Here is a 27,997-nt window from a genome sequence, read left to right as displayed (position 1 = left end):
GACTAACACTTTAAAACAAGGCGAATTCAGTACCAGGTGTTGTTATCCAAACAGCTGCTTGTTTTCTCTTGATTATTTTCCATGCATCACCTTGTACTTTAATATGTCAGTTAATCGAAATCAATAAAAACTTTCCTTTGACTTGACATTCATCAGCACGGCAAATTGGTATGGTATGAATTCGCCTTGGTTATAAATATAATTTTTCCCCATAATTATAACTCAATTAAATGATTATTTTTCCCTAAAATTTACAAAATATTATTTTATTTGACGGTCGGCTCAAGTCGCCGTTATAAAGGTCCGCACACTCCAGATTTTATATGCAGCATGGTGCGTTGACAGCCAAGTATATTGCATGCGTATTTATGTCGCTCCCCATACAAACACATGCAATCTACTTTTTTGTTAGCGAACGATGCTGCATCAAAATCGTATGCGTTCTGCTTTAAAACAAAACTTTTATCATTCAACTGGCGGAAACATGTTTGCAACGCATCAGTAAAACTTCGCTGTTCGCTGCATACGTCCATTGCTTTGAATTGATTATTTCATTTAATACTTCAGTGCTAAATGAGTCACCATGTACGTTATAAAGGTGGATTTTTTCATTTCACCACTTTTGTTGGGAAAGTCAAGTTTCATCTCTGGTCAGCTGATGTGATATGACAGCCCACAGCCGGCGATGAAATTCCTTGTGTAATAACTCATTTTCTTGTTTTTGTTTTGGTGTCTAGCAAAATAAAGTGTTAAATATACTAAAAAGCTGAGTTAGAATGTTTTCGTTTCTAAAGAATCGTGTCGTATTTTGGTGCAGCTTAACCGGCACGACAGTTGGTGTAGCATTTTTCATAAAGTAAGCCCATCATTATTCGTTTAAAATGATTTATAACTAAGCTATTGTCGCATTTTTGAGGGACTTGATGCAAGGTGAAAGATTCAAAAGTCCAATAAAAGCTGAAAATAAAGTAGTGATTGTAACGGGCGCTAATACGGGCATCGGCAAAGAGACTGCTCGAGAGTTAGCTAAGCGGGGAGCCACTGTTTATATGGCCTGTCGGGATATGAAGAAATGCGAAGAGGTAACTAGCTTCCCTTCAATGTTTAATGAATTGTATATCTCCTTTATTGCTTATATGTTTTCATTTGTTTAGGCACGTGAAGAAATCGTTCTAGCATCGTATAACAAACATGTCTACTGCCGTAAATGTGATTTAGCTTCCATGGAGTCTATACGGAAATTTGTTCACAGGTACGTAGTCAACACGTCACAAGTAGTACAACAAGTCACGATAACTGACCCCAATCTAGACCCCCAAGGGAGTTCAAACTGCTTCCAAACTGCAGTGTCGGCTGAAGTACTTTCTTGGCCGGAGCGTCTTCGTCCATCCGCTTAACATGACCTAGCCAACGAACGCTTGGGTTTTTATTCGCTTTCGGCGATAAAACCAATGGATTCGAAGAAATTTGTGAGCGCCTTTTTGCCGATAATTTATAATGCATCCTTCAGTAGACAGGACCAGACGTCGTGCAAACAGACCGGCACATAAACACAAACACTGTGTCACCCATTATGTGTCACACATTACCATCACCCTCACAGAGGTTGAAGCACCAATCTGAAAGACTAAGCCCTCTAAATAAATAGGCCCAGACGGAATAGCCATACCAATGCTAAAAAACCTTGGCTGAGGGAATATACTACCAACGCAAGTTTTCAACCTGTCGTTGAAGTCCTTTGTCATTCCCGAACAATGGAAAATGGCAAGGACAATTCCACTACTAAAGCCTGGTAATCCAACTAACAAAGAAGAGTCATATCGACCGATATCACTCCTTTCGCCAGTAGCAAAGACATTTGCAACCGTCCTGCTGCCTCATTAGAATATACCCGCGGTAGGTATGCATATCGTAAGAGGCGACTAAAATACCAGATTCAAGGGGTTGTGTAGCGCAACCTTTTAGGTTGCCAGCGCAATATATAGCTTCTCCAAACCCAATTGTCAACCTCACCTATCCGCGGCGAATCCAGTTTCACTAACAGACGAGGCTTTGGCGACCCCAAGCTCCTCATGGAACTTGGGGGTAGGGAGGGAGGGAATGGCCTGAAGGTTTAATGTGGCCACATAAATCGTTCCCGAGATGGTAGGGTTAGCGCCTTAATGGTGCTATGGTACCGGAGCGTACCGGATTTGTATCCGGCAAAGGGCCATCACATCGATAACACTCCCCAAAGCCTTCGAGGAGCAACCTTATCGCTACAACAACAACAACAACAACAACGGCGAATCCTCACCTAGCCACCCATCAAAATGGCTTCCGCACTCGACCTTTCAAAAGCTAAATGGAACTTCTGAATATGAATTGGAACTTTCTAAATATGAAATCGAAATTCTGAGACACTGCTGCCAGATCCTTATTCAGCATCTGTCTACGTGTTAGCTTCTTCAACCCTCTGCAGGGTGAATGCAGAAAGATGTAAAATTAAAATTGAGTATAGTAGCGATAATGTAATTGTATTCCTACCTATAACTATAACCGCACTCTATTACATTGTTTTGTATAGAACTTTTAACTAATTACGCCCCTTAACAGTTTTAAACAAGAACAGGAACGTTTGGATATACTTATCAATAATGCTGGAGTGATGCGCTGTCCGCGTTCGCTTACAAAAGACGGTTTCGAAATGCAGTTGGGCGTTAATCATATGGGCCATTTTTTACTTACTAACTTATTATTGGACTTACTCAAGGTAATTTAGAAGATCAAGGATTTGGTGGATATACAAATCAATTATATTTAAATTTTTAATCTTTTTTTCCAGAAGTCAGCGCCGAGTCGCATTGTAACTGTTTCTAGTATGGCGCATAACCGCGGTGAAATTAATATAGCCGATTTGAATAGCGATAACTCGTACGATCCTGGAGCAGCTTATAATCAAAGTAAATTGGCGAATGTACTGTTTACACGTGAGCTGGCGAGACGTTTAGAAGGTAATTGAATAAGGCTGAGTCCCAGTACTATTCAAAAGGGTAAGAGTATTACAACAGTTGTTGTTGTTATAGCAGTGCGCCGCCCGACCTAATAAGTACGAGCAATCACAAATTGTCATCAATATCCTCTAACGGGAGTCCAAGGAAACTTGCTGTTTCAACAGAGGCGGACCATAATGAAAGGGGTATTAGAGGCGTTGGTTCCACATTACAATTAAAGAGACGGTTGGAGTCATGTGGGGACACATTGCAAGCGGGGCATACATTTTGTATGTCGGGGTTGATTCTGGATAGGTGAGAGTTTAGCCTGTTACAGTATCCAGAACGAAGTTGAGCTGGAGTGACTCGCGTTTCCCTGGGGAGTATGCATTCCTCTTCCGCAAGTTTTGAGTACTGCTCTTTGAGTACTGGATTCACCGGGCAATTTCTGGCATAAAGGTCCGACGCCTGTTTGTGGAGTTCGCTGAGGACCTGCTTGTGTTTTTTGGTTTCATAGGGCTGAATTCTCAGGTGCCGTACTTCCTCATAATGCTTACGGAGAAGACTCCTCAAGCCCCTAGGCGGTGTTGGCTCATCAATCAGATGTCTGTTGGGTCCCCAGTTAGGGGATCAGAATATACCCGCGGTAGGTATGCCTGTCGTAAGAGGCGACTAAAATACCAGATTCAAGGGGCTGTGTAGAGCAACCCTACAGGTTGCCAGCGCAATATATAGCTTCTTCAAACCCAATTGTCAACCTCACCTATCCGCGGCGAATCGTGTTTCACTAACAGACGAGGCTCTGGCGACCCCAAGCTCCTCATGGAACTTGAGAGTGCGCAGGGAGGGAATGGCCTGAAGGTTTAATGTGGCCACATAAATCGTTCCCGAGATGGTCGGGTTAGCGCCTTAATGGTGCTATGGTACCGGAGCGTACTGGATCTATATCCGGCAAAGGACCATCACATCGATAATACTCCCCAAAGCCTTCGGGGAGCAGCCTTATCGCTACAACAACAACAACAACAATGGCTGTTGGGATGCACAGATTTCTGGGTATTTAACAGGAACTGTTTGGTTAGCATCTCATTTCTCTCCCTTGCGGGGGAGTATTCTCGCCTCATTATTTATATGGTGTTCTGGGGACATAAGAAGACAGCCCGTGGCGGTTCTGAGAGCAGTATTTTGGTAGGCCTGTAGCTTCTTCCAGTGAGTAGTTTTTAGGCTTGGCATATAGGGGACGCGTAGCATGCAATCGGCGCGCCAATTGCTTTGTATGTGGTACTGAGCGTTTCTTTGTCTTTTCCCCAAGTACTGCCAGCAAGGGATTTGATGATTTTATTACGGCTCTGGATTTTCGGTACAATTGCGCCTGCATGCTCACCAAAATGTGGATCCTGATTAAACGTCACACCCAAGATTTTGGGGTGTAGGACAGTCGATAGCGTAGTACCATTGACGTGGATGTTCAAAATGGTCGACATTTGGGACGTCCACGTTGTAAATAAGGTCGCGGAGGATTTAGTCGGTGATAATGCCAGGTTTCGCGAGGCGAAAACAACAGTAGTTCGAGCTGATTTTCTGATAGCTGAAATCTCTAAGCAACAATAACTTTACTAAATGCGAAACAATAATGAACGTCTATATACAAATTTTGTATTTTGTTATTTACTTCTTACAGGTACGGGCGTTACAGCAAATGCTCTGCATCCTGGCGTGGTCGATACGGAAATTATCCGTCACATGGGTTTCTTTAATAGTTTTTTTGCAAGGTAAACTTATTCAATTAATTTTTTTTAGAAGTTTTTTGTATGTTTTCTCTTTTATTTTTCTGTGAACAATTTTAGCATATTTATTAAGCCGTTGGTTTGGCCCTTCATCAAATCACCGCTGAATGGGGCCCAAACTACTCTGTATGCTGCCTTAGATCCAGAATTAGCGAATGTATCTGGAAAATATTTTAGTGATTGTAATTTGAAAGACGTAGCTCCAGCCGCTTTAGATGATTCTTTAGCAAAATGGCTGTGGGCTGTTAGCGAAAAGTGGACTAAGTTAAATACATATTAAGTTTATAAGTTTGAAAAACATATTTTGTTAAATAAATTTATATCGGTATGACAAAATATAAAAATCTGGAAAAATTTTTTTCTTTTATCTTAAGCAGAATGTTGTTGTATAACATAATTTACTTTGTTGTATTGAAATGGAATAATGACCTTCTTCACTTCTCATTAGTCTCGTCCTTCCCCTGCCGCACCCAGTAGGTGTCAACAATAATACATTCCGCACTGAAGCATGTCTATGCCTACTTACAAGCTTAACATTAAAGCTATTACACACTGCCAGAGGGTAGTAACCCTTAGCAGCTCCGGTAGGAAAAGAAGCTCAATTGGACTACGTGGAAGCCGTTGAAAACTTATAGAATAGCTACATAGTGACGAAGTAGTTCCGAATATGACTGACGTAGAGATACGCTGGCTAAATCCTCCTAACGTCTGACCCGATGATTCCATCTGATCACCGTCCTCATCAGAAATATCTATATATATTGAAATGTATCGCATGTACTTGACCGGATGCATCCACTTCCGTGCATCCAAAGCGTTTCCTTTGCTCGAGCACCATCTGTACAAGGGAATATCACAAGCCATAGCGCCCTATCGAGCCACGTGAGAGATACCCGGGATGTTACTATACTCCGAAACTCAGATGATTGTAACTTCTTCGATCGCTAAGCACTAGAACTCAAAGCCTTAACTGCCACTTCTATTAATCAAGACCAGTACCCCATAGAGTAGCATCGACTTAACTACCCTCTCGTAAAGCTAGTGTACAACCCTTGGCGAGATGATCCACATTTGCCGATGACCGCCCCACAGAAATACAAAGACAACCGAGGCCTTCGCAGCACTCAGCCGTATGAAGCCAAAAAACACAAGCAGGTCCTCAGCGAACTCCACAAACAGGCGTCGGACCTTCATGCCGCGAATTGCCCGGTGAATCCAGTACTCAAAGAACAGTACCCAAAACTAGCGGAAGAGGAACGCATACTCCCCAGGAAAACGCGAGTCACTCTAGCTCAACTTCGATCTGGATAATGTAACAGGTTAAACTCTTACATCTCCAGAATCAACCCCGATATACAAAATGTATGCCCCGCTTGCAATGCGTCCCTACATGTCACCAACCGTCTCTTTAATTGTAATGTGGAACCAACGCTAACACCCCTTTCATTATGGTCCACCCCTGTTGAAACTGCAAGTTTCCTTGGACTCCCGTTAGAGGACATTGATGCCAATTTGTGATCGGTCGCACCTATTGGATGGGGCGAAGCTCTGCTACAACAACAACAACAGGCCTTCGCAGCCCTCTCAACTACATAGAATTTCCGGTGCTGCTTCCTTTTCAGTATAATTCCTTGATATTTGACCCTGTCATAAAGCCCGCCATATTCTCCCAATCGAGAAGGCTCGAAATTAAGGATCTTCTATTGCCTCTTAAATGAACTAGCTCCAATTTACTGGGGTTGAATGGCAATACCTTAGTATTTAATATGACCAAGCTGAACCTTCTAGGCTATCCCGCCAGCCATCCATGAGGGACTTGGGGTCGTCAGAGCCCTTAGCAGCTAAAGAGAGAGGTAGGGTGGGTGAGGTTGACAAATGGGCTGGAGGAGCTATAAATAACGCTGAAATCCCCTTGAAAGGGTTGTACTACACAACCCCTGAATCATTTGGGTATTTTAATCGGCTCCTAAATTGGCGCTTAGCCGATTATGGCTGTCCAACCAAGGGAATTTAAATCGTTGTCCACCTGGTCCTTTCAGCGGAGTGGGGGCCGGGTATATTCTAAAAGTACTAATACGTTGGGGATATGAGGGACGTACTAAGAGGGCATTGTTTTCTGGCGCCATATGCTTAAAAATTAGGCCTCTTATGAAAAGGGCACAAGGTCAAAGTTTCTTGTAGAGAAGAGAGATCGAAGTTATACATATGTAAACTTACTTATTTACATAATTTGGGTTTAACCTTTTAAACGGTTATGGCCGTTCAACTAGGTGCTCCCGTCGCTTCTTATCTCTGCCAACTGGCGCCAATTGGTCACACCAAGGGAGTTTAAATCACTTTCCACCTGGTCCTTCCAGCGGATTGTGGCCGCCCTCTTCCTCTGCTTCCACAGGCGGGTTCCGATAGAAACACTTTCTTAGCCGGAGCGTCATCATTCATTCGCATAACAGGGCCTAGGGCAGCCACAGCATATTAATTCGCTGGACTATGTTGATGTCTGCGTATAGCTCGTACAGATCAGCATTAAATCTTTTTTGGTACTCACCATCGTGAACGCGTAGATGTCCATAAATCTTTCGAAGAATTTTTCTCTCGAACACTCCCAGAGCCGCTTCATTTGATGTTGTCATGGTCCATGTTTCTGCACCATATATCAGGACGGGTACGATAAGTGACTTGTAGAGTATGATTTTCGTTTGCCGAGAGAGGACTTTACTTTTCAATTGCCTACCTAGTCCAAAGTAGCATTTATTGGTAAGAGTGATTCTTCGCTGGATTTCAGAGCTGGTGATGTTTTTAGTGTTAATGCTGGTTCCCAAATGAACGAAGTCTTTTACTATTTCGAAATTATGGCTGCCAACAGTGGTGCGGTTGCCAAAGCGCATATGCGCTGACTCTTTGCTCGATGACAGAAGGTACTGCTTTTTGTCCTCATTCACCATCAAGCCCATTTTTAACGCTTCTTTTTCCAGTTTGGAGTAAGCAGAATTAATCAATGTCATCAGCATATGCCCTTCACACTTAATTGGTCGTTGTAGAGTCTTTACAGACGGTCCAGTTCTTAACCTAAGTCAAAATTCTGATTTTACAATCTCAATGCATTAATTTTTATTTTTTTATTCACGTTCACCCCAGAAATTCCACTGAGAGAGGGGTGCGGAAGAGGAATTATCTGGGGCATGGGACCGGTTAACTTGTTCACGGATGGGTCGAAGTTGGACGGAAAGGTTGGGGGAGGGGGGGGAGGTCTTTTGTCAAGAGCTAAATGTAAGCCGCAAGTTTAAGTTGGCTGATCACTGCAGTGTATTCCAAGCGGAAGTTGCTGCGATTAAGGATGCGGTGGATGAAATGCTATGCAGTGATAATACCGTTAGGGAATTTAACATCTACTCTGATAGCCAAGCGGATATCAAGGCATTGAGCTCAACTACAGTGCGATCGAGGGTGGTCTGGTAGTGCCTGAGCTCGCATGCGATTGCATCGAATTAAGATTATTGGGGTATCGGGCCATAATGATATCACGGGTAACTGTCAAGCGTATCTCTTAGCCCGCATCGGTACAATTGAACCGGATGATTATGGCTGTAGGGATTTCGGGATTCCGCTGGCCACCTGTGGATTGCTCCTCCATAGCTGGGCCTCGAGTCAGCTCAGCAAACGTTGAATGGACACCACGTCTGGCAGGGTAGCAAAATCTTTCTGGCCGAAAGTGGATGGCAGGAGGTCTGCTGAAATAATCGTGTTCACTAAGGCTCTCCTATCAATGGTCATTGGGGTTCTGACAGGGCACTGTCCCATGGGCATCCATGCGGTACGTCTCAATATACTGGAAACTCCATTCTGCTGCATCTGCATGGAGGATGATGAGGTGGAATCACCAAATTACTTTATGCTTCAGTGCCCAGCTTTTCCCAGAACTAGGCGAAAGTACTTCGGTCGCGACTCACTTGGATCTCCCGAGGATTTATCCAAAGTTGAGATCGGTATCATTCGGAGCTTTATCGTTGCTACCCAACGATTCTCTAAGTAGTTATATCTATGTTACCGTTATTTTATTGCATATGGTATCACAACGGACCTTCATGTTGTCCAAGTGAGCTCCCCTTATTAGGGCAGCTACCACCTAATCTAACCTCATTTTTATTTTCGAGTTAAAGAAGTTTAAAGTAGCAATAAATTTCTTCGAACTTGAGAGGATGATATGCCATTATCAAATATTTCCGTTTCCTTGTGCGTTTGCTTAGAAAAATTAATATTCTTATTAGAATTACTTTGCGCACCAATTTCACCGGCGGATGCAACTCTGTGTTACAGTGTTTCCGTCGTCGTACGTACGTCAGCTGAGTCGTATTCGTTTTCATTAGTTGTTGCACCGTCGCTGCCTTGTCATCATCGTTTTTGTGATTTCGGTCGATGCTGTGTGCTGCAAAGTTATATATATTTCGTAATTATTTAATTCATATAAAAATCTGTTAAGTTAATGCATTTCCAACATCATACATCATAACGAAAATATAGTTAAAATTGATAAAAAGTGCTTAGTAGAGTGTAAAATTGCGTTTGTGCATATATACGCCAAATTATCTATCCTCTTTGTCTACGCAAAGGGTGAAAAAGTGAAAAATAAATAAAAAGTAAACGAAAAAAGCAAGAAGCAAAGTACCTGTCGTCGTCAACGTCGTCGTCGCCGTCGCGGTCATAACGTTTCCTTTCGCTCGTTCAAGTCACACAAAAAATTGCATCGTACCCCGTACTCATTAAATTCATTTACAATTATTATAATATTCTCTAAAGTTGTTATGTAGGAAAAGTGTTTAGAAAACAACAACAAAAAGTGCGCGACTTTTCAACAAATTTTCCAAACGAAATGCAAACAGGTCCCCACACGAGGATTAATATCGTGCTAATTAAAGTTTAAGTTCCCATTTCAAAAAAATTTTAATATAAAATAATTGTAACAAGTGCCTTACTCAATGTGAATAGCTTAGTTTATTGGAAACAACAACAAATATTGCTTCAAAAACACTGTCGCCTTAAGTAGCAGCAGCAAGTAAGTTGAAAACTGGCTTACCTACTACCAATAGAGATTAAATGTATTATTAACATTTTTTGCAGTATTTCGTTTTCTGTCGCATTTTACATTTTCTTTTCATCTGCTCTTTAAACATATTTCTTTCTTTAGCTTTTGATCTGCTTTTCGATAGCTGATTGAATAATTTCTTGTTCAGCTAAATCTCAATACGTACCAATAACAACAGCGTTTGTTTTACCTGTTCTTCCCATGACTTCCTTGCCGTCGCACTATGGCGCATCTGCCGAGAAAGTCTGACAAAAGTCAAAAATTTTTGAAAGCGTTCAATTAATCTTATGCATATATGCAATAGAGAATTTTCCAAGGATTACGAATAAATAATCTTTATCAAACAGAAAACTATAGTCCAGGAGGTACAGCCGCTCAAAGTTGAAAAAATTTCGACACTGGTAAAAATGTGTAGTTTTGTTCTTTTTGGTGTATCTATCATGGTTTGTCTGTTAATGGTGGGACCGTTGACTGATTCCCTGTTTTGTAATTAATGAATTCATTTTAGGCGTAAACAAAAATCTCAATCCGTTTTTTTTTTGGTAAAATTTGGCCTGTTTTACGTAAAGTCTCATTTTAGACCTTTTTTCCAACTTTGACGGAATATAAAAAAAAAAGTCCAAAAAACAACTCCGTGACATTTATGGTAGTTGTTTGCTAAATATCCAGTTATACGAATACATAAAATCGAGCTGCGATTTCTCTATTAACATCAAATAAAGTGAAACAACTTTGGGGGTTTGTTGTTGTCGAAGCGATAAGGATATCCCGCGAAGGTTTTGGGGCGTATTATCAATGGACGTAGATCCGGCACATTTCGGTAACAAGCACCATTATATTACTAGCTCGGCCATCTCGGAAAACTATTTAATAAGACCACATTGAACCTCCTGGGCCATACCGCGTAGTTCCAAGAGGAGCTGGGGATCACCATAGCCTCGCCTGCTAAATATGTGTATGATACATCCATATTTGAACAGGATTCGCCTCGAGTATGTGAGGTTGACCAAGGGGATTTTGTGCTGTATTGCAAATAGTATTTTTAAATATAACTAAAAATTTAGTTTTTTAGAGTATTTTCAGAGTTTGGCAAAATTTGGTAGAGATTTCTATAAGTTAAAACTTTTTATCATAGGTGAGCAGTGTTACGCATCCTTTCGGAAAGGGTCTCTATATCGTTTGCTCAAATAGAAATTTATTGTACTTTCAATAATTTTTTTTATTAATAAAATACTTTCTTTTAGAATTTTTCAAAAATATCTATAGTCATAAACAAAAATCGCCTAAGTCCTATGCTTTTACATGGGACTCAGACGAGTTTGGAAAGAGTCCTGGGGCCACAATTGAGCCTGTGGGTTGGCGCCAGGTTGCAGAAATGACATAACATACTATTCACGTGTATGCCGATGGCTCCAAGTTAACGGAAGGGGTCGGGTCTGCTGTTTACTGTGCCGACCCAGAAATAAGTAGATCCTACAGGCTGCCAGTTTACTGCAGCGTCCTTCAGGAGTAAACTATAGCCGTGAAGAAAGCAGCAGAAACTCTGCAGGAAGCGTGCTAAAGCTGCAGTCGCGTCAATATATATATATATATATTGAGAGTCAGGCGGCGATTAAGGCAATAGTCTCACCAGTACTTCATCAAGAAGTGTTCTAAAATGCAAAGGAGCAATGGAAAAACTTCGCTCAGGCCGGACTATACCTCTATACTGAGTTCCCGGTCATAAAGGGATAGAAGATAACAAAACGGGCGATATGTTGACAAAGAAGTGTGCAACACTCGCTGGATAAACGATAGACGTCCCAATCCGTTTGGCAGAAATCAAAAGGAGACAGGAGTTATATATGATCCATCAAGTGGGGCTGCAAAATTTCTATCATTTGCCAAAGCCTACGATATTAGACTCACAAAGTGGCTCATATCTCTGAAGTAACAAACTACTTAAGGCTCAGGATGGGCATACTATCTGGACACTGCCTTCTGGCGTGACATGCTAATAAGTTAGACCACGTCAGTATCAGCTGGTGTAGGAAGTGCGAGCTGCAGGAAGAAACGGTTCAGAACGTTCTGCGTTCGTGTCCTGCGCTAGCTAGGTCAAGGCTCCAGCTATAAGGGGCGCCAGAGTTGCCAAATCTCGAGGAGGCATCTAAGCTAGTTTCTAGAAAACTTCTAGTATAAGTACAACATAAGTTCTGGAAACTGATTTGGGCTCTTCCGTTTGGTCGTCAAACATATTCTGGTAGCACTATGGACACATTCAGTATATATGAGGTCTTTATTGACCGGCCAGTTCAACCTAACCTAAGCGCATATTGCATATAACCACAGATATATTAATTTTACGGAAAAGAGCATTGCGTCTATCGGGCTTTGGTGGAGATTGATAATGTACATAGCTACCAAGACAAAACTTTTTATCATATTAAGTAGGCAGTGCCATGCCCCTTCATAAAAGTCATTAGTTGATCTAGGTTTATGCTTAAATAAATCTTTATGGGCCAAATTCAATTTATTTCCTTTAGTTTTCACCAAAAAAATTTAGTTTTCGCATTTATCTAAAGCATTTCAACTTTGACGACTTAATGTGAAACACCCTGCTGCCTTTGTTTTCAAATATTCAAAGTTCCATGAAATATCTTCAACGGCTCAAAAGTTATGAATTTTGCAAAGAAAAATTTCAAAACGCGTCATAGTACATTGTTCGACACAAATTATGCATACCAACGTAGACAAATACCCATACATACATATATAGCTACATACATATTTATAAACATTTAAAACGTACTGTCATGCATTGTTTGTCATTTTGACGTAGCTGCGTAGACTGCTACGTTGACAGTGATGTCAGCGTTGTTTACAACTTCGCAGAAGGCCAGTCATTCCTTTTCTGGTTTTGTGTGTCATTTTAATTTTTCTCCATTAAGTTTTCTCTCTTTTTTTCACGTTCTATTTTGTTTCATGATTTGTTGTTTAGTAGTGCTACATGTTATCTAGGCTTGGGAAACCCGAATTCGATTAGGAGCGTACCCGAAATGTATATCGTGTCCGGTTCTATTTCGGTGATCATCTATTCATATTTCAATTCGAAAAATTTCGAAAAAAGTACCTAGAAATTAGAATAAGGCCCGGTTTTTCAGTACACGTTCAACTCAGTTTGTCAGTTAAACTACGCTTAAACTTATTCTACAGTTTTTCAGTCTACTTTAACTGAAGTTTAAGCTGAGCTTAAGCGGTCGATCTGGCTGGGTTAAACTCTAGTTAACCTATCCGTGATTTCCGTTCCTTCGAAATGGCGTCGAATATACCCAACAAGCATTTCGGCTTGAGTACCATTAGAGCTCATGTTATAACTAGGCATATTTGTAAAATCTCAAGAGTTGTTTCGAAACAGTGGCTCAACTCGAGAATCATAGAGTAAAAGAGGTAATTTTTTATAAAGCAAAAAATGCTATTACTGAAGTTGAACAAATTTAATTAACAACTTATGGTTCTTTAACTGGACTCAAATGTAAGATTCCCTACTACAGTTGTTTCACGAAAATAAAATTAAATATATAAGTATAATTTAAAAAATAAATAAATGTGACACGCTAAGCTCCGAAGAGATTTTAGGCAGAGCTTCTCTTCCAATTTGCGTCGTGCTCCTTTTAATTTTTCCTACAAATTGGCCGGGCGGAACCTACTTGTTTTATGCCGACTCCGAACGGCATCTGCAAGGCAGATTAGTTTTCACTGAGAGCTTTTCATGGCAGAAATACAAACGGAGGGCTTGCCAAACGCTGCCGAGGGGCAACCCCGCTTAGAAAAACTTTCTACTAATTGAAAAACCTTGTTTCAAAAATTTTGATGTTGCTTTGCTCTGGGGTGAACCCAGGATCTTCGGTGTGGTAGGCGGAGCACGCTACCATCATACCACGGCGGCCGCCTATATAATTTATTTTTGATTACTTACGCCTCATTACTGATATCAGTTAGGTGTTTATTTCTCACAATAAATAGCTATTTGCTTTGGTGGAACCACCTAGGAGATTTTTTTTTCAACTTCACCTCAACTCGATACCCAATGTAGGATATCAACTGGAGATACTTGTTGAATATTCATTGGAGAAGCGTACATTTCTCAATATCTCTTGAAATTAGGATATTAATTGGAAAATATTAATGACGTTTCAGATCAACTCGAAAACTTTTAGTTTTACAAAATTTCTCAAGGGTTGGATACTGATTGGAGAATGAAGTTGGATATCAACTCAAGATCTATATGGTTTAAGAATAATTAAATAATGATGTTGGGATATCACTTCCGGAACTATATATATAATTTCGCTGTAGAATTTTTTTCCATGTTTGTTGGGTAAACAAAATCCAGCTGTTGCCGTATCTACAAATTATCTGGATAATAAAAAAACCAAAGTTGCCGCACAAAAAAGCATACCCCAAAGGCGGCCTTAAACTGTGACTGAAAAACTGCTCAGCAGTTTAATTGGAGTTAAAATTTGACTAGAGTTTAAGCAAACTTAGTTTAAGCTTAGCCTAACCAACTACTGAAAAACCGGGCCTAAACATAGTTTAAAAAAACGCAACTCGTTTTGTAGCGAGTTATTTACCCACTGGCTCGAGTCTACATAATTGCCACTAGATGGTCTAACTCTCCTTTGCGCGCCTAGCCTAGAGAGTTAAAAATAAGCATACATACAAGTGGAGCTAATATAAGCGTGTTAAAAAATAGTTATGGCTTTCCTTCTCATCCCATTAAGGTAAGGAATGATTTGATATGACCACGTTGAACCTTCTAGGTCATCCAAACCTCTAACCCGACCAATTATTTATTATTGTTAAAATTTCAATCAATACATACATATGCAAATTGAAATAGAATTAAATACGTGACTGTTGGCATCTTATTAAACTAGACAATTAAAAAATCTTTAAAAATATATCATGCCAGACGCGAGAATATTTTCTTGCGGATAGGAGCAACCGAATGCTCAAAACTAATACAGTTGTACGGTTCATTATAGTGCGATCACACAAACTGCGAAGAGGACTAAATGAAATAGTACATAGTGTCTTGAAGTTCTCGCAGGAACAGATAAATTTATTCTGATCACAATGTCAAGGGAATATATGTCTCCGATAAGCAGTTTATGAAGGAACATTAGCCCGAGTAATATTCTTCTATTCTCTAAAGTTGGCAAACTAATGAGAAGAAGTATATTTCTATATAGCGGAAGATGAAGACTAGATTCCCAGTTAAGACTACGTAATGCGAAGATTAGAAACTGGTTCTATACAGATTCAAGCCGATCTATATGATTTTTATATACCGAAGACCAAATATTGAAACGATATAAAAACATGTAACGTTCTCGCAGGGCAGCTTGTGTCCTTGGCTTGAAACCCATCGCATGATAGCAATTCTCATTGACAATTCCAGCAAAGCCTCGGATACTTATAATCCTAAATGTATGCACTTGGAATGTCTATGGTGCGGATGGTGATTCTGCCTAGCTGATTGAAATCCTATTGAAGGCAACATCTGACATCACCGCCATCCAAGAGATGTGATGGAAAAGCCAGGAAATAAGATGATTAAAACTTGTGCAGTTTCGCTATCGGATTCGTGGTGGTTGATATATTTCGTCGCCAACTACTATTGTTCAAATTGAGGGACGTCTCGCATAATGGCAAATTTCTTGAATATCTCACTCAACTGCGGCCACGCATTATGGGTGAACAAGGACAATTGGGGAAAGGGCGCTTTCAACCAATGAATAGAACGTACATCCGAGCAATGTCCCTGCCATGACATAAAGGTCATGCTTGGCGACTTCATCGCCAGTGTGCCGAAGGAGGTGCATTTGATTCACACTCCGCAGCGAAACCTCATCCATTGAATTGAGATTTATCGACTTTGCCACTGGTCGAAGCATGAAATAAAGCAGCACGAAGCTAAATGGCTGTCCCTCGATCGAAAATCCCGCGACCAGATCAGTGTTTTAGGTTGCGCACGAATAAAAATATTAAGGAAAGCCATACTTCGTTGTGGAAGGTATTTCTAAATCCTGTCGGTGATCACAAAATGGGACAATCTTCGTAATTAGTTAAAAGAACTTCGAACCATTCTAGGTCATCTCATATTTTCCTTCCGTAGAGAAGTTGGGATCGTCAAAATTTCTGCTAAATTAGTTTAAGCGTGCATTCAAATTTGTAACAGGTTTCGCCTCTCGTCGGCGATGTGGACAACTTAGTTGGATGAGCTATAAAACCATAATGTAATGAATACCTGGAAATGTTCGCGCTTTATCCGGCGAACGGGGGCTATTTCACAAGTAGAATTTTCGCCCCTTTAGTAGACCGAGTTTCGATACCTTCGGATTTCCTTGTAAAAACTGAATCCGTCTGCTCTTATCAAGCTCGGAGTCTTCGTTCATGGTATACCTGGAACCACCGATTCTTCTACGACACATTCTCTGATGCTTAACGCTGCTTTTACGGCGGTCACCGTCATAACTTTATCTCGTTAACATTCTTTTGGGTTAACACGGTACGGTTAAGTAGAGCATTCATAACATCATTGAGAAGTACTTATTCTGCATTCGGAAAAATTTAATCAGTATGCGTTAGTTCTCGCATATATCAATACTCCTCAACTCTCAAAATCCGATTTTGGAATAACCAACTTGTTTCTATATCAGTACCTCAAAGGACGCGCTCAGTGATCTCGAAATGTCATTCTACTCCTAAAAATAACTTTTAACCAATTTAGTGAATCATTCCCCTGCACCGCTTTCTCATGCCAAACAACAATTCAAACTCATAATCGTACAAAAGTAAACAGTAAAAGTTTTAAATATATGAAATACTTGCAGATTTTTGACTTTATATTGCAAATTAACCTAGTTTATTTATGCTTTTAGCAAAGTCTTTGAGAGGAAGAGTGAAAGCGAGTGGGCTACATTTACTACAAAAATAAAACGGCATATTAAAAAATACATTAGTTAAATGACTGCGGCGTGAACGTCGACGGAAGCTACTATACATTCATACAACATTTGTATTACAATAAAATTTAGTGAGGGTGTTGATTGCTGCGGCAACGGAAGCGACTGCGATGCCACGACACACACATGCAACACTTGGCGGATGGCTCGTACTACGAAAATTACTATGCATGGTTTTAAAATGACAAAATCAGCTGTTTTCCTGCATTTTTGCGCAGACTCCCAAATTATACTCTATTGCTCATAAGAGGCGGCATACAGTGCGATATTTTCAAGAAAAATTTCACACAAAATTTAAAACCTCGGAAGGGTTCTATGACGTCGGAAACGAATATTTTGTAGCCTAAAGTGATATTTTAAAAAAGCGATAACTCATTTTTTTTCTCGTACCATTATAGTCATCATTTATCATTAATTGTAGCTTAACGGCCTGTGAGATTTTGGCGGTTGCCTAACATGCAAGCAGAGTAGTCCCTGCCCAACGATAACTGGAGTCAAGGGAGATCAAAACTTCCTCCTCTTGCCTTTACAAACTCGATGGAGGTCTCGCATTTCTAGTAATACTTTATGGGCCTGAACGTCTTCATCCATTCGCATAACATGACTTTGCCAGAGTCGCCCTTGGGCTTTTAATTTGTTCATATCGGCGTAAAGCTCATACAGCTCTTCGTTAAACCTCTTTCAACCCAGGAGACCTTCACTGTGATAAGCGAGCACGTTACCTCATGAAGGTAAAAAAATAAATACTTAGCGCGATTTACCGAAAGGAGTGCTTGCCAAACCACTGTCAAGGAGAAACAACGATTAATTGAAAAACTAGTTTATACATTTTTTGATGTTGTAGGTGTGGTAGGCGGAGCACACCGCAGCGGCCACCAAGGAACGTATTGAATCAATACTCGGCAAAGGACCATCAACATCGATAAAAGCCACCAATACTTTTAGCACGTTGCTTCCACACCACGAATACACCAAATATTGTTGTGTGTTTTTCAAACTTTAAAATTGCATTTTTTAGTCCAGTAGCGCTATTCACTAACTTGTTAAACATTTGAGAGCGGTAAATAAACATAACAATAATTTTAACATCTCAACTATTCACTAACTTTTGTCAACTCTAAACTCGAAAAATTGTTGATATTGTTAAGTTTTCGAGAAAGTTGGTAAATATCGAAATTATTACTATTTAGAAGTTCATTTTGTGATCTTTTTTAAGGAAAATGGCATTCGAGTTTGTAGCGAAACGCAACTGCAAATAATGCAAAAGTGGTGGACCGGCGTTTATTCAGCGATATTGACAATCGTTTTGAGCTAGCGCCAGCGGAGTTCCAGAAGTTGTATTGCGTGGCTCCAGCTATTGCTACCAATGTCGCTGAGCGTCTGGAGGAAAAGTTGAAAGGACAAAGAATCACCGCAATGTGCAACGACAAGCCTGATGATTTAGGATCAAATCCACACGGTTACCTTTCTCTTTACGATTTTTTTTTTAATTGCTATTATGTTTTTAGGTTGTGATTTATTTAATTTTGTATTTTAGCTTATTTTTTATTATAAATTTATTTTATATGTAAATTTTTGTATGTATTATTATTTATTTTCTATTTTCTACCACCTTTTCTCGATCTCAAGCTTTCCGTGGAGTCACTTGAATCTTCCGGATACCTGCTAATTCTTCAGTCTCGGTGAGAATATCGACCATCTCTTTCATTTGTTTAGTCTATGCTCGGCTACTTTTTACAGCTGCTTTGATAGTGGACGCCATTCTGAAAAAATTGCAGTAAATGTTCAAATAATATAAGTAATATCAAGACCTCATCTTCAAAATACCCCACAGTGCGTCGAGTCAACTCTCTCATTCAAACACTCATTTTTTGTCAAGTTATGCGGTACTCATCAGCATTTGTTTTTTTACTACTCAGTTTAACGTTAGTTGGCAAACTTAACGGTCACGTTATCAAGAGACACCGTATCTCCGAATTTCCGTATCCGCTTTAAAAAAAAATAAAAAAAAAAGAATTTGATTTGCATTTAAAGTATGAGGTTAAAAAAGGATTTTGATTTAAAAAATATTATCAAATATTTCATCATTTTCATTGCATAACTTAATAATTACATATTTATTTGTGCTCACCTTCAATTTTTTTGTTTTATCAAGATAAAATCATATTTAAACTATGAGTAAATATATTTCTCTTTTATTACAGATAACAACAGCAAAAAAAAAAAACAAAATAGATCAAAAAAAAAAAAAAAAAAACAAATAACGCAACGAATTACTGTCTAATATTCATCTATACATCCTATTTCGCATATATACATACATGCTTATATGCAAATAAAAAAAATATAGACATACAAGCAAAAAAAGATCAAAATATAAAACGGTGTTTTCTGTGATAACTAAACAGTGTTTCTCAAACGAATGCAATTACAAAGGAAAATGAAAAAAATTAAATTTTTATAAAAAGTGCTTCCATCGCTTGCCTGCAACAGGAACGCGCTGCAAAAAATTTTAATATACTTAATATAAAAAAAGGAAGAAATTTCCAAGATAAAAATTGTAAATATAACAAAATTTACATCTATTGTAAGACAAGTGCACATAACCTAAAAAAATCGATTAATTATTTCATTATCAAATATAAATTCCATTCCGATTTAAATAACGTTCGTTCTGCAAACAAAATGGATTCCCAGGGTTATGAAAATGCCCGCAATATGACGCTGCTCTTCTTTCTTGAGCGCCTCATGGATAAAGGTGAGGCGCGCACTGTGCATGATCTATCTTGTCAATTTGGCAACAAGGAATTTACTAAGGAAATGCGTCAAATCGCTGGCGGCAGTCAATCGGGTAAGTATTTTTTTAAGTTAATTTGCTAAAGAGTTGTTTTGTATGTAATTTCGGAAGCAAATTTTTTAACATTAGTACAAAATGTTTTTTTGGAGAACATTTGAGTTTTTTAAGTAAAAAATGTATAAGCTCAAGAAGGAAAATAGACATTCTTAAAGGATTTTGAGAAGGAGATGGATTTTTCAGAAAACAAAAGAACTCGTTGAATGAAAAAATTCTATTGTCCTTTGAAATTCCCACAAAGTGGTATGTTGCAGAGCTTATGCCGCATAAGAGCCCCTGCCTCTGTCTTCCCCTCCTCTTTCCGGCACCCCTAGTGCCTGTCACCGTGTGCACCGTTAGTCAGTACAGAATATATATTGTAACGAATTTAGGGAAATTCCACTTATTCCAACCCTTCTGGTGACGTTCGAATCACTCAACTGTTGAATAAATAACTCCAATATTCAATAAAGCAAAATGGTCTTTATTAGACTATTTTGAGGTACTTCATAATAGCACTTATACTTCACAACCAATAGCGTGCTTAAATCAAAACTGATTACTGACTACTCAGCTTGCGCTGCTTTTATACTCTCCGTTGCTTCATTCGCATATTTCTACTAAAGTCTAAACGTTTCGCCTTCTAGAACTGCTGTATCTCCTGCTTGGCAATTGAGCTACATATATGCGTGTATATGTGAGTAACAACTTCGGCAGATGGCTACATCTGCGTGTGAGTTATCTCTTCGTTGACTTTTATATATGTATGTAGATGATGATTGATGTGTTCATGTATATACGAGTGGCTGCTTCATATTTTTTTATTGTTGCGTGATTATTTATTTAGTATCAGCTTGTTGATGCTCATATTCATCACAATATGTTTGGGCCATCTGCCCCGTGCAGTTCCTGTCTCGGACGATGCTACTTTCCTAGATGTGCTGAACTCAGCAACGGTACTCCTCCGAAGGGTGCTTTTGTAGCACCAAGCTGCCAAGAGGCTGTCCGTTCAGTGGGTGCAAATCTTGAAATCATAATCATCTACATCCCCCTGTTACCTGCTGGTCAAGTGGCTACCACCAAGGCATTAGTGCTTTACTCACAGTCGAAAATCGCATAATTTTAGTAGTTTTAAATGCCCATCACGAACTGTGGCATACCAACCTTATTGGATAGCGTAACAAATAGACGAAAGTACGTTTTGCACGGCAAACGGACACGTCCCAAGCGTGTGGAAGGAAATTGTTATAGCTAGTCAGATATTTCAAAAGTCATCGATGTAGTTATCAAATGCGTTAGGCTTTCTGCCGGCGATACGTACACATTCATTCAAACATGGTAAACCATTCAAACTAGTAGGGTCCCGATAGCATTACATTGCCAATGCTAAGAAACCTTAGCAACGAGGGATTCAGTTGCTTAGCGCTTGTTTTCAATGTTCCGCTGTCCAGCTTTGTCATCCCTTAAAAATAAATAATGGCGAGTGTGCTACCGCTACTAAACCCTGGGAAAGCAGAACCAAGGAGACTCATAACGTCCGTTGCCGCTTCTCGCCAGTAGCCAATGCACTTAAAGGCGCCCACTCCCTTATTTCACAGCAGCTTTTATCTATCAACTTTTCATAAAATGGATTGTGGGGAACTTGATAAATATGCATATTTAAATTTATTTAAACAATAATAATTTAATTTTTTATTCTACTTCGTATACTGATACCATGAAATTTTCTCGAATTTTCGAATTTTTTTGAATCAGTGCGTATATGGTGCTGTAGACGAACGACGAATGTACTTTAAAAAAAAACCGATCCAAAGTCACTAAAACATACTAATCTGTTCTGATGGTGATTGATAACGAAATATCGGCTAATAAAATATCAAAACAATTATATGTATATACGAGCCGGACCCGTGCGCATCTTGCGCAACCAATATAAAAGTATCTTATCAAATATAAACATACATCAGCTGTTCTATAAATCAATTCAAATTTACAGTTTGTGCTGCCATCTGGCATACGGAAGCAACTGCCGGCAATGCAGTGCAAATATTCACAATGGTGCCATAGTACAAATAGATTTATTTCTGTCTTCACAATCGTTTATTTTTAACAAATTATTTTAATAAAATATAGCTAACCAAAAGCACTACGACCAAAATTGCCCAAAGCTCGCTAATAGCCCGAATATCCATCTTTACAACCATAACTTTATATATATATTTGGAATCCAAACAAGAGCAAAAAGGGGCCCGCACATAAAAACAGCAATTAGAATTAATATACATACATATATGATGATTGTGATTCATTTCCGTTATGCTCTTACTTACTCACTTAAAGCGGAGTCATTGGTGCCGTTTGTCATATCGTTGTAGTCGTATCCCTAACGTAACCCTATACGATACATTGTTATCAATTAATAGTGCCTTAACCTAAAAATCGTGAAAATTTCATAAAAATGAAGAACACGCAAAAAATTACAAACATATTCCACAAAAAATAAGCCTCCTAGTCATAACGTATCCAAAACAATGAATAAAATCTACAAAAAGTTATTAAATTCATCAACTCAAATATTTTTAGGTTATGGATACGGCGAAAAACCAAAAACCAATTGGTTGGCTACGATACGGTTACGACCTTAGCGTTACGATACGGCACCAATAATCGATTACATTGATTCCCATAACGTTGGTCGAATCAGCTGTTATAAGGTTACTGATACGGTTACCGATAACGCACCAATCACTGCAGCTTTACTTGTGTACTTAATTGGCGCTTAACCGTTCAAAGGATTTTGGCCGGCCAGCATTATGAAATACTGAATGAAGCCCAATAATGTTATCTAAAAAAGAGTTAACACAATCCTACGTAAATACCCCAATCCCATACAGAATAAAATAAATAAATGTAAGGCGCGATAACCTCCAAAGAGATTTTAGGCCGAGCTTCTCTTCCAATTTGCGTCGTGCTCCTTTTTTTTAATTTTTCATACTACAAATTGGCGGGACGGGACCTACTTGTTGTATGCCGAAGCATCTGCAAGGCAGATGAGTTTTCACTGAGAGCTTTTCATGGCTTGCCAAACACTGCCCAGGGGCTACCCCTCTTAGAAAAATTTTCTTCTAATTGAAAAACTTTATTTTTAAAATTTTGATGTTGCTTTGCCGGGGCGTGAACCCAGGTTCTTCGGAGTGGTAGGCGGAATGGACTGTCATCACACCACGGTGGCCGAACATGAAAATAGCAGAAGCCCACATGAAAATAGCAGTGGCAATTTTTATCAAATTTCGTCAATTAAATTCGTTTTCAAACGTTTTCAAAAAATTCGAGAAAAATATTTCGAAACTTAGAACTTTGTATTTAGTGTTCTTAATTTTTTTTCAACATGCAGTTAGGTAGTCCAATTAATTTTAGTATAGCAAAGTACAAGTTAAATGGCTCCCGAAACTCGCATTGATTTTGACAATTCAGAAAGTGTTTTAGATTTTGTGCCAATTGAAAGCACCAAAGGAGGTCAAGTCTTCCTCCACCTGCCTCTCCCAACTCAGTGAAGGTCTCCCCCTTCCCCTGCCACCAAACTGTGGTGTGGACTGAAATAATTTCTTGGTCGAACGTCTTCGTCCATTCGAAAAACATGACACAGCCAGCGATGCCTTTGGGCTTTTATTCACTATCTTCATATCTTCGTAAAGTTCATACAGCTCATCATTATACCTCCTTCGAAACTCGCCGTAGGCATTGCGGACAGGACTATAAATCTTTCGGAGAACTTTTCTGTGGAACACTCCAAGAGCCATGTCATCTTCTCTCGACAGCGTCCATGATTCCAAGCCATACATTAAGACAACGACTTGTAGAACGTATTTTTGTTACTTAGAACAATGTAGTACTTTAATTAAAAGGTGTGTTAGTTTCCAACTTCAAAGAAGTTTTTTCAAAATTTTTTGTTAAAAATTGCAACTGCTATTTTCGTGTTCGCTGCTGTATGTACATATACGTACTTATTTGTTGAACTACATAGAAAAGGACCAACGACTCCAGCCAAGTTGTTAATTTGTCGGGGAGATCGTCTTATGAGTCGTTGTATGCGGTTACTTTGGCTGTTTTGCGTTGGGCTAAATGGTTGAAGTCAATAACATTGAAAATGAAATGTAAATTACTAAATAATTAATTGGTTTGTCAATATTTTTTGCTTCATAAACACATCGTTTGGGAATAAATTCTAACATGTGTGAGATTAAGCCTATTTGTTATTATATTTTTATATGTAGGCGGCATTGTATATTTTTTTTGTGAACACTTCACTTCTTACTCTATAGCTGCAGAATACTACCTACATATTTATACTGCAACAAACTCAAAAAAACAATAATAGCATACATATTTATTTATTTTCCCATCTTGTGCTTAAACGTATGAATAAGTATTACGATTTGTGGAAGCATGAAAGGTTCGGTTTTCAGGCAGGCGGTAATAAGACATTCGTTGTCCAAGTACATATATTAATTTCTTCAGGGCAGTCACCACGTTTCGGTGTTGTTTCTGCTGTTCATTAATGACCTTCCAAATGTTTTGAAGTACTGCAAGCCGGTAATGTACTCAGATGACGTTATTCCTTTCTGCTCCCCAGTGGATAGATCAAGTCTTCAATCGGATCTGAATAGCATAGTTGAATGGTGTAACGTAAATGTAATGCCAATAAAGCTGCCGAAGTGCAAGCGCCTCATGTGCTTCACAAGGAAGTCCTACAGATCCAACGAGTCAAAGGAAAATTGGTTCGTCAAACGACGGTATAAAAAATTATATGATTCATATATTAAGAACTCCATATATTAGAACCATGATTCAATTACACGAGGTTTCGCATGTAGCTTTTTTAAAAATGTGACACCCCGCACTCATTATTGTATTTGAGAAGAAGTGGGGGAAAAATGAAATCCCTTTTTCGAAAAGGCACAAATTCGACAAAATCTCCTTTTGAGACATGACAGTTGATAAAGCTTTAGCCAAGGGCTTTGTTAGAGAATGTGGCCGTAATAACAAACCCGTTGGTCACATTCGACATTGAGGGAAAACGATGGTGTGCATAACGCGCCACGTAAATGCTAAGATGGATATATGAACTACGGTTTAAGAGCTGAAAGCTTCTCAGCAATTTTAGCTGTCGCTGTCAGCCCGTCTTTCAAACTCGGCTAGTATCTTCCAAGCAGAAGTGATGGGGTCTTATCCTGTAATTAAATTCGAAGAAAATGCGTTTCAAAAGCTTTCAAATCAAAAAAAAATGTATAATCGGAAAAAATTTTTTTTCGAATAGAATTACATAATAACACATCTGAGACAATCTGACATTACATAATAACACTTACTCAAGCAGCGCTCATGATGCTTAACTCCCCCATCACTTCGTCTAAGATCGACAGCAGCTGCAAGTGGTCGCTTTAGCCTGCAGCTAACTACGCAACAGGCACCGATAGATGCAGCATAGGCGGTCGAAATGCATCATTTAAGAAAATAAATCTTTAGGATCATTGCCACAATCACTGGCCACTGGCCTGCATGAAGAAAGAACGGATATCTCTTTTTAAAGCATTGGCATGAACTGCGTCGAGGAGAGCGGCAAAGAAACAGCCACGCTAAGCTTCAAACTATTGGCAGTTACACACACAGCCGGAACTTCCGGAAGTTGCTTAGTACTCCATAAACGAGATCTCGAAGTTCAAACGGCCGAGCCAAATCTTTTGAAAAGAGCGGCGAACATCCTTTTGACCAATAGCAAGAAAGTGTATCAAAAAATCACCTCGTTCTTTACTTGCGGGTCTTTAGCATACAGGCCGCACAGCAACCAGGATTTGTGCTTATTTGTGGCATCTGCAAACAATTACAAAGTTCAAGTACTCAACATTGTTACAAAATTGAGTTTTCATTTGTAATTTACCCAAAAATTTACAGCAAAGTTATACAATTTCTCATGCATTTTATGAAAAGAAACCTTCAAAAGTAAAAAAGTGTACCCAATTAACATTTTGTTTGTGAAAAGTACAACTGTCAGTACACCTTTAAAGTTTTGTTCATTATTCAGAAAGGAGTTTGAAAAGAAATAACACCTTTTATTTTTAAGAGCGACTTGGGAGTTTGGAATATGAAAAGCACAGGGTGGTCTAAGACTTCATGGGTAGGTTAGGTTAGGTTGAACCGGTCCATGAGGACCTCACATAGACTGATTGAGTCCGTAGTGTTACCAGAAGTTTGTTTTAACGACCAAACTGAAAAACCCTATCAAAAACCAGGACCTATGTTATAAAATAACTCCGCCCTCTTGGCAAATACTAGAAGCTTTCTAGGACTTAAGCCACTTGCTGCTTCTATATCTGACAGCTGTATTACTCCTAATAGCTGGAGTCTTAGCCTGGCAAGTGCAGGGCACGAGCACAGAACGTGCTCGATCGTTTCCTCCTCCAACCCGCACTTCCTACATCTGCTATCACTGACCAAGCCTAATTTAAAGGCATGTGATGCCAGAAGGCAGTGTCCAGTCAGAATACCCGTGATGAGTCTACAGTCCTCTCTTTTTAATGATAGAAGCAAATGTGTTAGTCTAAGGTTGTAAGACCTACACATAATCTTCGACACTTTATAGCCCCGCGCTTGAACCCACGCCTTTCCCGCTGGTCGATCATGTGCACCTCTCGCCTTCGCTTAATCTCGCCCAATCTAATTGGGACGTCTACGGAGCAAGCTTCATGGGATGCACCCTTTTTAGCAAGTTCGTCCGCTTTTTCATTCCCATATATTCCCATATGCCCTGGGACCCAATATAGATGTATGCTTCTCCCTGTCCCGATTCTTTCCAGAGACTGCTTACACTCTAACACGCATTTAGATGCATGGGTAACCTTTAATAATTAAACCATGATTAGAACTCTCTTCACATCTGTAGTGAGGCCAATATCGGGATGAACTTCGAGCACGGCTACAAACTAGAACCGGTTTAAAACAAGTTTCTGCTTTTTGTGTTTGAAACTTATCTAGCTTCCTATGTTACAGAGTCGTAAAGAGATGATAGCTGTGTTATTTTTAGATAAATTTTTTAGAGGATAGCAAATAGCCCGTTTCTGCTTGGTAAAATATTTTAACGAATTCTGGGAACTTCCGCTTATGCCAAACCTTCTACTAACGTTCGAATCGCTAAACTGTTGAATAAATCACTCCAATATTTAGTATTGCAATATAGTTTTTATTTAGCCTATTTTGGGAGTAGTACAATTATAATTCAATATCATGTACATCACATCGTGTTTAAATCAAACTGATTACTGCTTGTTCAGCTTGCGCTGCTTTTATACTCTCCGTTGCTTCGTTCGCATATTTCTTCAAGGGTCTAGACGTTTCACCTTCTGGTAATAAGTTATATGAGTACATGCATATTGGTAGTTTATGTATGTGTGAGTAACTACTTCGGCTGATGACCACATCTGTGTGTGTGAGATAGCTCTTCATCGCCTTTATGTGTATAAATGATGACTGATGTATTCATGTACCCAATTGTGGCTTGCTTCATGTTTTTGCTGTTGCTTATTTACTAACGGCTTAGTGATGCTAAAATTCGCCACAATATGTTTATTGTTTTCACACAGCTAGTATGGCCACAGCGGTATCCTAAGAAGACGACCTGATGTAGATTCGACAAAACATTATCTTTCGTCTACATTGATCTTTGACAACGACTTTAAAGTGAGGATACCCTTGAGAACTCACTATTCACTTAGTGGTCCAAAATGGACTGCGCTGTTGGTGCAGGGGTCTTCTTCGAACAGCTAGAAGTAACAATCTCAGACCGTCTTCCAAACTCAACTAGTAACTCCGAAGCACAACTACTAGGAATAGGAAAGGCCTGCTGCTTCTTGTTGAAGAATTCTGTAATCGGTCGAGAGGTATGCATATTATTACACACCGAAGCAGTGCTCTGAAGCAGCGCCGTGAATTCACTACTTACACCCTCCAATGCCGTCAATAACTGTAAGAAGAGCTGCGCAATGCAAAAAACTCAACCACCATTACACTCACATGGGTACCAGGTCACGGGAATATAGACAGCAATGAAAAATTGGATAAACTGGTAAAGGCCGGTGTATCGTTAGACATCACTGAGGCAGTCGCAGTACATTGGCCTCTTACATCAATAAAAAGTGATATTCTTACCGATCTCAAGAAAACTGCTATTCAAAATTAGTATTCTACGAACTAATATAGGATCCAGACCAAAATTTGGCTGGACTACAACCAAAAGAAACAGAGGATTTACTAAAATTGTCAAG

At 39.3% G+C, this 27,997-nt stretch overlaps 2 protein-coding genes across 5 annotated transcripts in view; both read left to right on the top strand.

Moving 5' to 3' along the window:
* Positions 1-664: 664 nt before the first annotated feature.
* On the top strand, positions 665-5,138 carry LOC137245162 (retinol dehydrogenase 13-like). Of its 2 annotated transcripts, none has more exons than XM_067775380.1 (7): positions 665-856; positions 917-1,082; positions 1,155-1,252; positions 2,596-2,752; positions 2,828-2,993; positions 4,654-4,744; positions 4,820-5,138. In XM_067775380.1, exons 1-7 carry the CDS (start codon positions 777-779, stop codon positions 5,037-5,039), a joined length of 978 nt encoding a protein of 325 aa, XP_067631481.1. In that variant the 5' UTR covers positions 665-776; the 3' UTR covers positions 5,040-5,138. The 2 variants fall into 2 exon arrangements, with proteins under 2 accessions (XP_067631481.1, XP_067631480.1); XM_067775379.1 differs by having other exon boundaries at positions 666-856; positions 2,825-2,993.
* A 3,990-nt stretch (positions 5,139-9,128) lies between these two features.
* The window catches only part of egl (Egl_like_exo domain-containing protein), a 101,469-nt gene continuing 82,600 nt past the window's right edge, over positions 9,129-27,997 (top strand). Inside the window, exons 1-3 of one of the 3 annotated variants that reach the window (XM_067775375.1) lie at positions 9,129-9,809; positions 16,763-18,528; positions 19,051-19,697. In XM_067775375.1, the coding sequence (XP_067631476.1) occupies positions 19,532-19,697 (166 nt within the window). In that variant the 5' untranslated portion in view covers positions 9,129-9,809; positions 16,763-18,528; positions 19,051-19,531. Of the gene's footprint in view, positions 9,810-16,762; positions 18,529-18,710; positions 18,887-19,050; positions 19,698-27,997 lie in introns of those variants that run through there. The other 2 variants (XM_067775376.1, XM_067775377.1) reach the window with 2 other exon arrangements.

This window comes from Eurosta solidaginis, chromosome 3 (assembly GCF_040869045.1).
Source record: "Eurosta solidaginis isolate ZX-2024a chromosome 3, ASM4086904v1, whole genome shotgun sequence".
In the NCBI taxonomy this organism is placed as follows: Eukaryota; Metazoa; Arthropoda; class Insecta; order Diptera; family Tephritidae; genus Eurosta; species Eurosta solidaginis.
This window is presented reverse-complemented; position numbering and strand designations above follow the sequence as displayed.